Source organism: Styela clava, chromosome 12 (genome assembly GCF_964204865.1).
Source record: "Styela clava chromosome 12, kaStyClav1.hap1.2, whole genome shotgun sequence".
Lineage (NCBI taxonomy): Eukaryota > Metazoa > Chordata > Ascidiacea > Stolidobranchia > Styelidae > Styela > Styela clava.
Window position 1 is genome coordinate 7,493,686 of NC_135261.1, and position 12,558 is coordinate 7,506,243.

The 12,558-nt window shown below is 32.6% G+C and overlaps 1 protein-coding gene across 1 annotated transcript; it reads right to left on the reverse strand.

Annotated features, from left to right (window-relative positions):
- Positions 1-28: 28 nt before the first annotated feature.
- Positions 29-4,815, reverse strand: LOC120329487 (lactadherin-like). Its single transcript, XM_039396135.2, has 5 exons — positions 4,538-4,815; positions 4,370-4,414; positions 4,024-4,182; positions 3,374-3,540; positions 29-2,767 (listed from the first exon to the last, which is right to left on the reverse strand). The coding sequence occupies exons 1-5, from the start codon at positions 4,791-4,793 to the stop codon at positions 2,612-2,614; spliced, it is 783 nt and encodes a 260-aa protein (XP_039252069.2). The 5' UTR covers positions 4,794-4,815; the 3' UTR covers positions 29-2,611.
- Positions 4,816-12,558: the final 7,743 nt, after the last annotated feature.

The following is a 12,558-nucleotide window of genomic DNA, read 5'->3' on the forward strand; positions in this document are numbered from 1 at the left end:
GACCCAACGTTATAGAACGAACAACAGATACAGAACATATTATATTGTGAAGCGACAAAGATAACTAGTAGCTGATATAGAATGACAGTCCAGCAAAAATTCATGGAACACAAAAAACATTACTATGGCAATCATGTAGAATAGATATATACACGGTAATAAATGAATAAATGACAGAACTATTGTGACGACAATTATCCGCGTTTAAAAGCAGATTTTTAACGTTAAGTTGATTTATGATTCGTGATTTACTAATTACATAATTTTTGTTCACATAATATGATAAAGCAAAGATCTTCTGAAATATAAAAGGATTTTCACTAGATGGAATAAAGGGTGACCGTACATTTGAACCCACGTACATTTGAACCAATGTGTATATCCATGGGTTTAATCTATATGCGGGTGCTAAAACCCATGGGTTAGGGTTAGTATGGGTTCAACTATCCGAAAAACAAAAAAAAATCCATAGGTGCAATAGCATACAGGTGCAATTGTCATGGGTTCGAATGTACGTGGGCTCAAATGTAATGGAACCGGAATAAAGTCCTACATAAAGGTCGACTGTTCCATTTGACTAACTATTCTAAGCAATTTAATAGTTTTTATACCAAAGTTTAATTTTATCTTATCAATTTATACGTATAGTTCAGTGCGCAAAACAAAAATAAATTTTATGACCATCTGAACAGATGTTTGAAAATCTTCTGAACAATTGCCAATCGATCAACATTTACCAATATATGCCATACAAGCAGAAACTCTCACTTTTCACCACAATTGCAGACTAGATATTTTGAAGCATTCAAAAATCAGAAAACAACACGAATTTACAGAATAAAACTGTTTCTCTTTTGTTCTGTAAAAAAAATCCCAAATATCTAATCCACTAATCCAATGACGTACTTAGGTTAAGTTTGCTTTTATCAAATTTGCAGATTGTAAGCGCCATCTGTTGTGTTAACTTTCCAGCAGGGTTGAAATAATAAAAGATATCAATGGAGGTAATTGAAACAAGTATTTCAGTTGAAGTTCGGGGTCATTTTCTCACGACCTTCAATATTTATATGTAAATCCTCAAGGTGAATTGCGTTTGAAATAAAACTAGTGGAAAAATTCCGTCGATGATAAATACTTTGACGCAAATCAACGAGGCTATAAATAAATCCGTAAACTTTTGTTACAAATCCATCCATTGAAATGCAAATTAAATTATATGCATATTAATTAGCATTTAAATCATTTATTTTCTATTGCATTTAATATGGCATCAATTATTTTTTCTGATCTGAAAACCCTGTTTTTACATTTGAAAACCTAGATTTCCAGCCAATCGTAGGATAGTTATAATGCAGAATTCAAAACGGTTCAAATAAAAGGAGTTTTTCCGACTATGGCGAGCAACCATTACAAAATTGTTTATTTCACTTAGCACAGCTAGAGGACAATACTTAGCTAGTGTCTGTATTCTGATATGACCAATTATTCTACTGGGAGGTCTGTTTTAATAAACACATCATCGAGAAGGTCCGTGTAACCGTACAATATTTAATTTAAACCAATCTCTTTAACAAGATAAAGATGCTCTGCTTTGGTAAGCAATATCAGCAATAAAATCCATCTTAACCCGTGGCATATCATTAACACTCATAAACCTACGAGCACTAGGCTAAATTTTCAAATTTGAAAAAATTCATTCGTTCGATTGTATTTAATTTTTAACCTTCTAAGTAAAAAATATTTGCGACAAAACAGACCCAATATACAGAGCATATTGTAATGTGAAACAGCAAAGATAACTAGTAGCTGACATAGAATGACAGTTGAGCAAAAATTCATGGAACACAAAAGACATAATTATGGCAATAATGTGGAATAGGAATAATATCAGTATATATACGGCCTAAAATGAATGAATGGAAGAACTGTTGTGACGACAATTATCCGCGTTTAAAAGCAAATTTTCAACACTAAGTTGATATATGATTCGTGATTTACTAATTACATAAATTTTGTTCACATAATATGATAAAGCAAAGATCTCCGGAAATATTTTCACAAGATATAAACATAAAGGTCGACTGTTCCATTTGATTAACTGTTCTAAGCAAAATCAATTTAATACATTTAATACCAAAGTTTTAATTTTATCTTATGAATTTATACGTATATATAGGAAAGTAAGCAAAAAATATATGAATTGTATGACAAAAAAAATCCGAATACACTTATCTAAACAGATGTTTGAAAAATTTCTGAACAATTATTCTTGTTGAAAGAGAGCGATTCTTAAATATATTAACACGGAGATCAAAGGGAAGCAGAACACTCCAACAATTGATGAAAATGGATTGTTTTATCCACACGTACTATGGATAAGTAGAGTTTTTAAACAAAATTAGAAATTTAACGTTGCTTCACATACATTCTAGCTAAATCGTGGATAAATTGGAACAAAGCAAAAGGCAGAAGAATTGAGATCAACGAACGCTAGTCGCTATAACACCAACACACAGCAGTCTGTCATTAACTGTTACCCTAACCCGGTGTAAAATTATTAGTATTGTAATTATAGGAATCTCGGGACATTGACAAGTTGATTCCATGTCAGTTACAATAAACCATGACACATTCCATCAATGTATTCCACTCTCATGCTCATATGATCATACCATGTTTGAGGATAAACTCGAATGTATCGACATATTATTACATGCGGAAACATGTTGGTGACCTTGGTGTTTCTGTCGTTATTTCCAGTAAATACCTGAAATATAAATAGGAATCAAAAGTACAACAATAAGTTCAGTAAAACATATCAGAATATAGTAAATACATTGTAATTGTCGTTGGGCCATATAACCGACTTCAGACATCTAGCTGGTCTACACAGCAAATTAAAAATACTTGCTCAGCCTTACAGTTATGAAGGCAACAGGCAAAACAGAAGAAGATTTTACGCAGCGAAAGAGCCAAACTGTCGGATTAGGTTTTTATGCTTCATTGAAGAGAATCTAAGTGTTTGCAGCGACCACACTGAAGGGCGGGCCTGGTTGTGGCCGACGGACGCCTGTTGCACACACCTGATCTAAATCATAAATCGCCAATATAAAAAAAAATGTAGAATTCCACGCTTGATAACGAATTTCTCCGATGTGAAATTTTCATTCGTTTCGCTTTCTCTTTGCCATCTTAACTGGTGTCTACTTCAATAAGTGTATTTATTAAGTATAATAGTATAAAAGATTAAATTTTAGATGAAAGACCGCAACCTTGATTGAAGCAACCTTGATGACCCGGAAATCCCATATTAAGATAAGAGTGTTGAAAATGATTTTATAATAGCAAAATGGGTTTAGAAATACTACCTTACCTTGTCTGAATCATTCTCTCGTATTGTCATCATTGCGTTGGTAGAATTTCCATACGATATTTTGAAAGACCGAACCCATTGATCGGCATCCGATCGTCCTTGTGTCACGATTCCTCCGATTGGTTTGGGCGCCTTGAAATCTACCTGATGCCATTTTCCTATTGTATCTATAAATATCAAATATTTTATTATTCTACGAAGAGGTCATCCCCACTCACATTTTTTAATGCAGTCAGTCTAAATTCTAGTATTTTGCAACAGGCAGAAAAACTAACAGAAATCAAAGTTGAATCAAATACTACCACATTGTACTATAAGTGCAGAAACGATTTACGAGGAAAAACTACTATACGTTTTATTGCATTCTGTGTAATATGATAGCCTTACACTTGGCAATGATAATAAACTCTTCCGAGTTCATATTTGGGTGTGAAATAATTCAGAGCTTGTTTTAAAGCTTTTAAAAATAACTTCATAATAACTCTAATATGCCATAATTTAACAAACATTTACATAAATTAGTATAAGTTGAGAATTCGGATAAAGACACAGTGTTCACAAACGTAAAAAGAGCATACTTTTCAGCAAAAATTGTCAGTGATTTTTAATGATTATTCTTATATTAATTATAGAAAATCAAAATAACTTACTTCTTTTAGCAGCCCATACAGCATACTTTCCCCCAGAACGATCCACACTGTCTAATCTCCCATAATAAGCATGGAATCTGTTATCATAAATTGATGAAGCTGTGATTTGTGAGTCAGCAATGATGTGACGATTCTTTACACCCATGTAGCAAATCTCAGCTGAAATTTATATCAGAATTATAAGCTGGTGTATATGTTTTATAATATGACGTTTTATTTCTTGATTGTTTCATTTGTATTAGCAGGGAACACTGAAGTATTCCGAGGAACATTACTTAAACCGGGAATATGAAAATACAATTCCACGTAATGATTCTGCATATGTTAACAGTAGCAGAATACTTACGATTTTTGATTACCAAAAGCTGTTTTTGAGTCATCAGGAAAGAATCTTGAAAGAAAAAAAAAGAACGTTGAAATATTTATGAATATGTACTATGTATAACATGTATTAATTGAAAGGTAATTAACCGATTACAATACATGCTCAGACATATTTGGTTCAACTCATCACCTTCCAACTTCTTTATCCTTTCTTCTAGATGTTCCGCCGTTCCAGGTTCGCCCTGTTCTCCTTTTATTCCGGGTAGTCCACGTATTCCTTCATTTCCTCTTTTTCCTGGCCTTCCCTGGCACTGACTCGAGTCACATCTGGCGAGACTCGAATTGCCGTTTGCCACCACGTGTGAACAAAATTCATACAACGTTGGCATGTGACATAGCACACAGGGAAAGAGCAAAATCAAGGTAACAGCAACGGAAAATTTCATATTAGATTTTCGGATAATATTTCCTGAAATATATCAGCAGATTTGAATTAAAAAAAAAACATATAAAAAGTTTTCAAAATCTTATAAATTTTCATCTTTTTACAATATAGAGCTAAGTAGGGTTTTTAAAATCATAATTTGCTTCACATATAAATTTTAATTATTCTATATTTCATTTAGTCGTATAGGATTTTTCAACACCTCAAAATTTGAAGATACGCTATTTACTACTTATATGTGTTCTCAGGTGGAATATTGCCGTACATTGGCGTAGCTAGGGGGAGTTTGCGTGTCGGACCCTCGTCGAAGTTTCCACATCTTCACCATTTACAAGGCTCTGAATATTGGGCTGATACACAAAAATTTTCTATTTTTGCATTGATTGTAATTTTACAGATTTAGGTTTGTTTATATAATATATGGCGGATAAATGAAGACATAGTTAATCGTTTAAATCATACAATTTCGCTTTAAGTGTTGGTAGGAACTCGTCTGCACTAGACGCCATGGAACCTGACTACTCACTACAATCACTTTTTTTTGTACTTAGCTGCAATTTATCGAATTCGTATCGACACAAAGCGAAATTATTGTCTGTTTCGAAAGACAAATAGGGCTGTTGAAAGAAGCGTAAAATTCTATGAATTAAATTAAGACAGGGCAAAATTGAGCCTCAGTCAAGCTTGCGTTTGCCAGTATTTCCTTTCACATGTATTTAATGTGTGCTGGACTTGCTTTTTCCGTGCAGAATTATATAGCGACAAACTTGACCCAATGCTGTAAGAACGTAGATGATATATATCGGCGATAAACGTTGCTACAAAATAAATACACAACACAAGATCGGTCACGCGAAAACCATACATCATAATAATAAATACAAAATGAAATCATGCAGAATTGAAATATTTGTTCATCTGACAAATAAATCATGAATTAGCAAAACGATAGCGATAGCGAAACGAAAGCGATACCTTTTTCAACGATAATTACATGTAAAAGCTGATTTTGTATTGTTAGATGACGTATGAACGTAGTTATCAATTTCCAAGAAACTAATTAAGTAATTATTTCTCGGGAAAATAATATGATTGATTGAAGACGAAAAAATGCCAATGAGACATCGTGCATAGACGATTCGACTGTTTTCAATAAATATTTTTTCAATCAGCAAGATCACGAGTGAATTAATTATAACTCGAAAATACTCATTCGTGAACAAGTTCATGGAATTGCAAATTCTTAAAAGTAGCTTAAAAGGAAAACAACAAGCAATTGATTTATAGAAAATATTGCTTAAACGCATTTTGAAGAAATGTTTAAAATGTCCTCATACCAATACCAATTTAATTACCGACAAGTTTTTCAAACAATACTAGGGTGCTTAAAAACATTGGTCAATTTGTGATAACCATACCGATTCGTATTTGATTCCACAGTGACTGGTATTGAATATATAAAATGTTTGTAATATATGAGACTGTTAATATTAATCTGTTGTTGATGTTTGTAAAAATTGTTCTGCCTCTTCGTTGGCTGAGTCCCTCATTTTTGGAAATTTGGGATAACAGCTTTTCTTTGTGAATTGTATGAACTTATTCAGGAACATTTTAGTCTTATTTTGAAAGTGACAATGAAATTTCTGCTAAAATACGGTACACTCCGATCTCAAGAAATTGGGGCAATACCTGTTAAAATTGAATTAGAATGTCATCTTTAAGATAAATTTGAGAGTCCGAGGTTTTTCATGGCACTTGATTCTCCACTACAATCAACAAGGCAATGCCAAGTGCGTGCGTTACTTACTAACACTTATAAAGATGGGTCAACTGTAGTTGTAACTGAATATTTTTAGAATATACAATGCAAAGTTACGATTAGGTGGGTGGTATATTGTTGTGTTCAAATTTTATTTATTTTTTATTATTAGTAATTTAGCAGGCTATTGAATTAATTATAAAACAAAGTTTATTCATTATCAAAACACTTTTTAAAAAGAAAAAAAAAACGACGTATCTGATGCTTCTTATTCCTGCATTGTAGAGGTCCTCAGTTGACGACAAATTATTTTTTGCGCTTGCGCTTATCCGAAGTCTCATTCACGTAACTGTTTCTTGACTTGACTAATCATGAATGGCTCATTGTCAACTGCTTTCTACTCAACATCCATGCAGCAAAATAAATCTTAACACGGCCCATACAACGCCAGTAATTTCTTTCAATTGCTCAATCAGTTGACTTGATTTGTATGATTTATATGATATCGGAGTAAAGTATTTTTTTTGTATAAATTAGTTTCCTTTTTTTTTACAAAATCGGGGCAATTAAGTGAGCGAATACTCTTTAATTAAATTAAGAGATGACTCAAGTTAAGTATGTGGCGAACTTGCATAGTTCAATTTAATATTTTCCAATTTTGAGGTTTGGTATTATCTTGTTATCTTCAAAACATTCCCCCAAAATATATTTCAAAGGAATATAATATGATTGATAGCTTTTAGAACTGGGTAACTCTTTCTTGGAAATAACTTTTTTGGCAAATTTAACAATTTTACTTGTGGTGTACCCACAGACTCGTCTACACTTCATAATGCAGAACTTTCTCATTTTGTTGTTCTACAAAGCTGGTATTCGTCTGATTTATATAATATCGGAGTGAATATTTTTTCATAAATTATTATCTGTTTTTGACAGAGTAAGTGTAATACTATCTAATTAAATTCGAGGTGATTTATGAGTTAAGTATGGGCGGAATTGCATAGGTTAATTTTCCAATTTTGAGGTTCGGTAATATCTTGTTATCTTCAAAACATTCCGCCTAAGTAGGGTTTCAAGGGAATCTAATATAATTAATAGCGTTTAAAACCGGTAATTCATTACCGTCTTAGGCACGAGTATATGAGATATGTAAATCCAAATTTCTAATAAAAAACGACCAAAAAAAAAATACTTTGATTTCAGTCGCGACCGTACTGTTTATACTAAAACGTACACGTAGGAACAAGGATGTGCACTCCTGCTCTAATTATTGAGAATTTGTTATATTGCATAGTTTACGTTTCATTGATTAGCTCGGCGCTAAGGAGACTCGAGGCCAAGCGGACTGACGCACGAAAACCGCACTGCAAAACACCCTGTCTGCAATCCTGACAACCACAGAACCATCACTCTCAAATTCGACCCATCATTTAACTGATAGGCCTACATATATGCTCGGTACAGTGGTTCGCGTAACCGAGCAAAATTGAGCAAAATTTTTAGTAGATAAAAATTTTAGTAAATTTTAGTAGAGCAAAAAGTAGATATTTTCATTACAAACCCTCATTAGGCAATAGAATCCCTTTTTCAGAAAAAACGATCAGAAAAAAAAATTAATTTGCTCCAGTTTAAGGGTGAACAAACGGTTTTGTTTCGGGGACTTCCTTATTTGGATGATATCAAGCTTTTTATTACTTAACTTAACAGTTAAACCTTTGAACTATTTCACAGGTTTTTTGTTCAGAAACAGAAAATGAAAAACTTGCAACGTTCCGATTATTGACAAATTCTGAGATATCTAATTATCTTGCGGCCTGTGTATTTTGATATAAAATGCAATATAACATAAAGCAATAAATTTTAATTCTCAGACAAGAAATTGATATTTTAAACATTTAGTGCATGGATAAATTCTTCGATCATCTGTTTTATAGCGGAAAACCAATTTTATAATTTATGTAAATTACACCAATGGCGATAACGTCATCAATATTTATTATATATATATATATATTTTTCTTTTAATAGTCGTATAATCCCAAATTGAATTTTTCATTATCGCTTTCGGAATGTGGCCTTCATGGGTTCGAATAGAATTAAAAAAATTTATTTATTCTCAAGTCTATCATTAACTATTTTCAACAGAAAATAATCGCAATTTGAAAAGGTATTTGCCAATCGTTTGCAGAGAGCATTCAAATAGTCCTTTTTTTCTTTTTTCTCTTCGGATCAGAGATCAAATCTGTCTCGGATCAGTGTCATATTGACACGTCATATCATATAGAAACACTATTGCTACTGATTACAAACAAAGTTAACGCATGCTGTCTGTATTTAACCTCGTCTGATTTGTGAATGATATTTTATTCATTATATGAGTTGGGATAAAGATTAAATATTTTATCTTGTATTTTTGATTCCAGCTTTTTGTACATTTAACAATTTCCCTGAAACATGCCATATGGTTGCTTGCTACAATATACAAATACTCGTGACTCCAATCCACAAATAACATACATAATATATTTATTTGTTGTATCAGTTTTATATAGTATGCCAACGGTTTTCAAACTTTTTGTTCGTTTGGTGGGAGATTGTCTGAGAAAAAACTCACAAAGAGTCGCAAATGCAATAATTTAAAAAATTTATCTCAGTCGCACGCGTGGTTTAGACATTGATTATTTACCCTATAAGCTGATCGCTATACATCGTTTAATTATCGTATTATACTGCGATGTTATTGTACCGTGATTGTAAGTTGGAAGCTGATAAATAAAGCCATTGTCTCTTTTAAAGTGTCTGACAAAGACGGGACGTATTTTTTAGTCAAGGCGTTGCTGTTGCTACTCGATTAGCAACAGACGATAAGCTGTCGTCCACAAACCAACAAAAAACAAGTCAATATATACTTTCTTACTCCCAAACTGGTACTAAGACAGCACTAGCTTTACCGCGTCCTGTGACAATGGTGATTTATGTGTCTTGTGCTAACGTGAATTTGAATTTTCCCCAAATTTTCTGTCAGTATATCAGTAAAACATATATATATATATATATCAGGGGTGGCCAACCTGCTTCCGACCGCGATTGACTAAAATCTTCAAAATAGCTCGCGATCGACGGATCGGTTGTAATGCCATAAACAAAAATGAATGGATACGAATACGCAGATAACCGCACAAACGCATACATAAACCTCACTACTGCCAATAAGCTCGACTCTGCGGGCGCATTCTCAATGAAATTGCCACAAAAATTGGCATTTTTTTATATTCCATTCAATTTGTTAAATTTTTGACTACGTAATTGTACCCGGAGTAGATTTTTTATCATTTATTTAAGATTTATTCAAATCATACAATTCAGATCTAGGGCCTGTCTAATTTCTAGTCGTAAGTGTTTTCAATTCCTCCAAAAACTTTGGATGAAAGTATCCATGGATTATCTAAACAGCGAATAATGACCAATCTCAAACCATAATTGTTACATGACTGCTCAAACTTCTAATTTACAATGGTCTTCAAGTCCGATTCTTTTCTCGCTTGGAACTTTGGTAAATTTACTCAACTTCAGAAGCGATCGACTACTCGAAACGTGGCGATCGACCGGTCTATCGCGATCGGCGTGTTGGCCACCCTTGCAATATATATAGTACAACAAAATATTTTTTCCGTTTGCATTTTCAAAATTTTGCAAATATTAATTTTATGTGCTGACAGAATTAAAAGGCTAAAAACGATAAAGACTTGTTACAATTGACCCGCGAAATCTTGTTTTAGCATATTTACTGCCGAAAAGCATAATATTTACGGATAAGGGATTTAATAAAACTGATTTGCAATAAGTGTGCCGCGACTTTTTAATCTTGAAATTAGTGTGCCGCAAGCTGAAGTTTGGGAAACCCTGGAATAGAGTGCTATGAAAAGACAATAGTACACAAATTTTAAGAAGATTAATGAGCGAATTTAAGTTTGAACTATAGTCAGTGTTTGGCTGCTACGAAAAAATTCATTAGCGTCTTAGACAGGTATGTGAGATATAGAAATCTAGTTTTCTAATAATAAACGACACAGAAATATATTATGATTTCAGTCGAGGCCGTACTACTTGTACTAAAACGTACTGGGATAGACTGTAAGAAGATGGTTGTGCACTCCTGCTCTAAATATTGAGAAATTGTCCTATTGTATAACTCACGTCTCATTGATTTGCTCGGCGCCAAGGAGACTTGAGGCCGCGCTGGGTGAAGCACGAAGAACCGCACTGAAACTGCACTCTATCTGCAATACTGACAACCGCAGAACTATTACTCTCAAATTGTATCAGAATAATTGGATTGAAAATGTACAAATGAACAGTTTTCAAAATTTTATATCAAATTATCTTTTCACAATGTAGAGCAGAGTAGGGTTTTTAAAATCATAATTTGCTTCGCATATGAATGTTGCGTTCCCTCAGAGTTGTATTATGCCGTATGAAAATCTACTCTCGTTATTCCTCTGAAAATTAAGATACCATCAAGCAAAAGCATGGCGGGTGATGTACACCGTAATTGAAAAAATATCATTCAAAATTTTCAAACACCTATACTCATTTCTTCAACTGTGCCACGCATTCTAATTACTGATATTTTCAAAATTCTAATTTACAAATAAATCGAAATCCAGATGCTGATTTGATCTCAGCAGTCAGGACGTTATAGATCAGACAAAAACTTTGTCAGATTTCACAAAAAACTTCACATTTTCTAATTTATAGTATTTTATAACCATTATGTCCTCCAAACTATTATGAATTAAATTTGTTAACTGTGCAAATATTCAATGTACTATAAAATCTTTAAAAAAAAAACAGACGTAATTTACGACCAATATATCATTATCGGTATCCAATTTTAAAAAAGCTGAAAATAATTAATACACCGTTGCCACGTCTGCACTTCACAATACTGTATTTACTGGCACTCTCCTCATTTTAAACATTTTCATCTTGTTGTTCTACGAAGCTGTTATTCGTCTGATTTATATAATATTGTATGGCGCACTCATTGATTTGCTTGGCTCCAAGAAGATGTGTGGGTGATGCACAAAGTGCCACATTGAAAAGCACCCTCCCTATCTGTAATACTGACAACCGCAGAACTATTAATCTCAAATTGTATTAGCAGAATTGGATTAAAAATGTATGATTGTGAAGATTTTCAAAATGTTATATAAATTTATTTTTTTTATCTTATATAAAGCTAAGTAGGTTTTTTAAATCCTAACTTGCTTCACATATGAAGCATGCTTAAATTGGCTTTATACTATTAGTAGTATGGGATGTTGGCAATATCTAAAAAATTAAAGATATGCTATTTACAATTTATACTTATTTTTCAGATGTTACTGCGCCGTATGAAAATCTATCTTCTTTATACATTACCCTCTGAAAATTAAGACACCCTCAAACAAAGCATGGCGGGTGAGAAACAAAATAATTGACAAAATAATTTCATTTCAAATTTCAAACACCTCTCCTCATTTCTTTGACTGTGTCACGAATTCTAATTACTTGTTTTGACAAAATTAGAATACACAAATAAATAGAAATTGTGATGCTGATTTAAACTTAGTTAGGAAGCTAATGATCAAACAAAAACTCGTCAGATTTCATAACAAACTCTTCACATTTTCCTATTTCTATTATTTTATAATCATTATGTCCTCAAAACTATAATGCATTCATTTTTGAACTGCACAAAGGTTCGATGTACTAGAAATTCTTACTCATGAAAAACAGACGTAATTTACGTCCAATATATCATTACCGGTATCAAAGTTTAAAATAGATCAAAATAAATACACCGTTGTGTCATTAAAAATTTTATATATTTTATTGGAAAATAACTTTATAATAAATAAATAAATATGATACATCATATTTTTTATCATATAAATATGCTTCGTCATATGTAAGAGTAGCAAAAATGATATTTTTGAATTTCGCCGAATTTTTGCAAAAAATC

What these genes read in the sequence shown, in the direction of transcription:
- LOC120329487 (XM_039396135.2), bottom strand. Translation starts at nt 4,793, where the DNA reads ATGAAATTTTCCGTTGCTGTTACCTTGATTTTGCTCTTTCCCTGTGTG. An exon ending in AAGGATAAAGAAGTTGGAAG is followed by an intron (nt 4,415 to 4,537) that starts GTGATGAGTTGA and finishes TTTTCTTTCAAG; the next exon opens with ATTCTTTCCTGATGACTCAA. An exon ending in GCTTTTGGTAATCAAAAATC is followed by an intron (nt 4,183 to 4,369) that starts GTAAGTATTCTG and finishes TATAAATTTCAG; the next exon opens with CTGAGATTTGCTACATGGGT.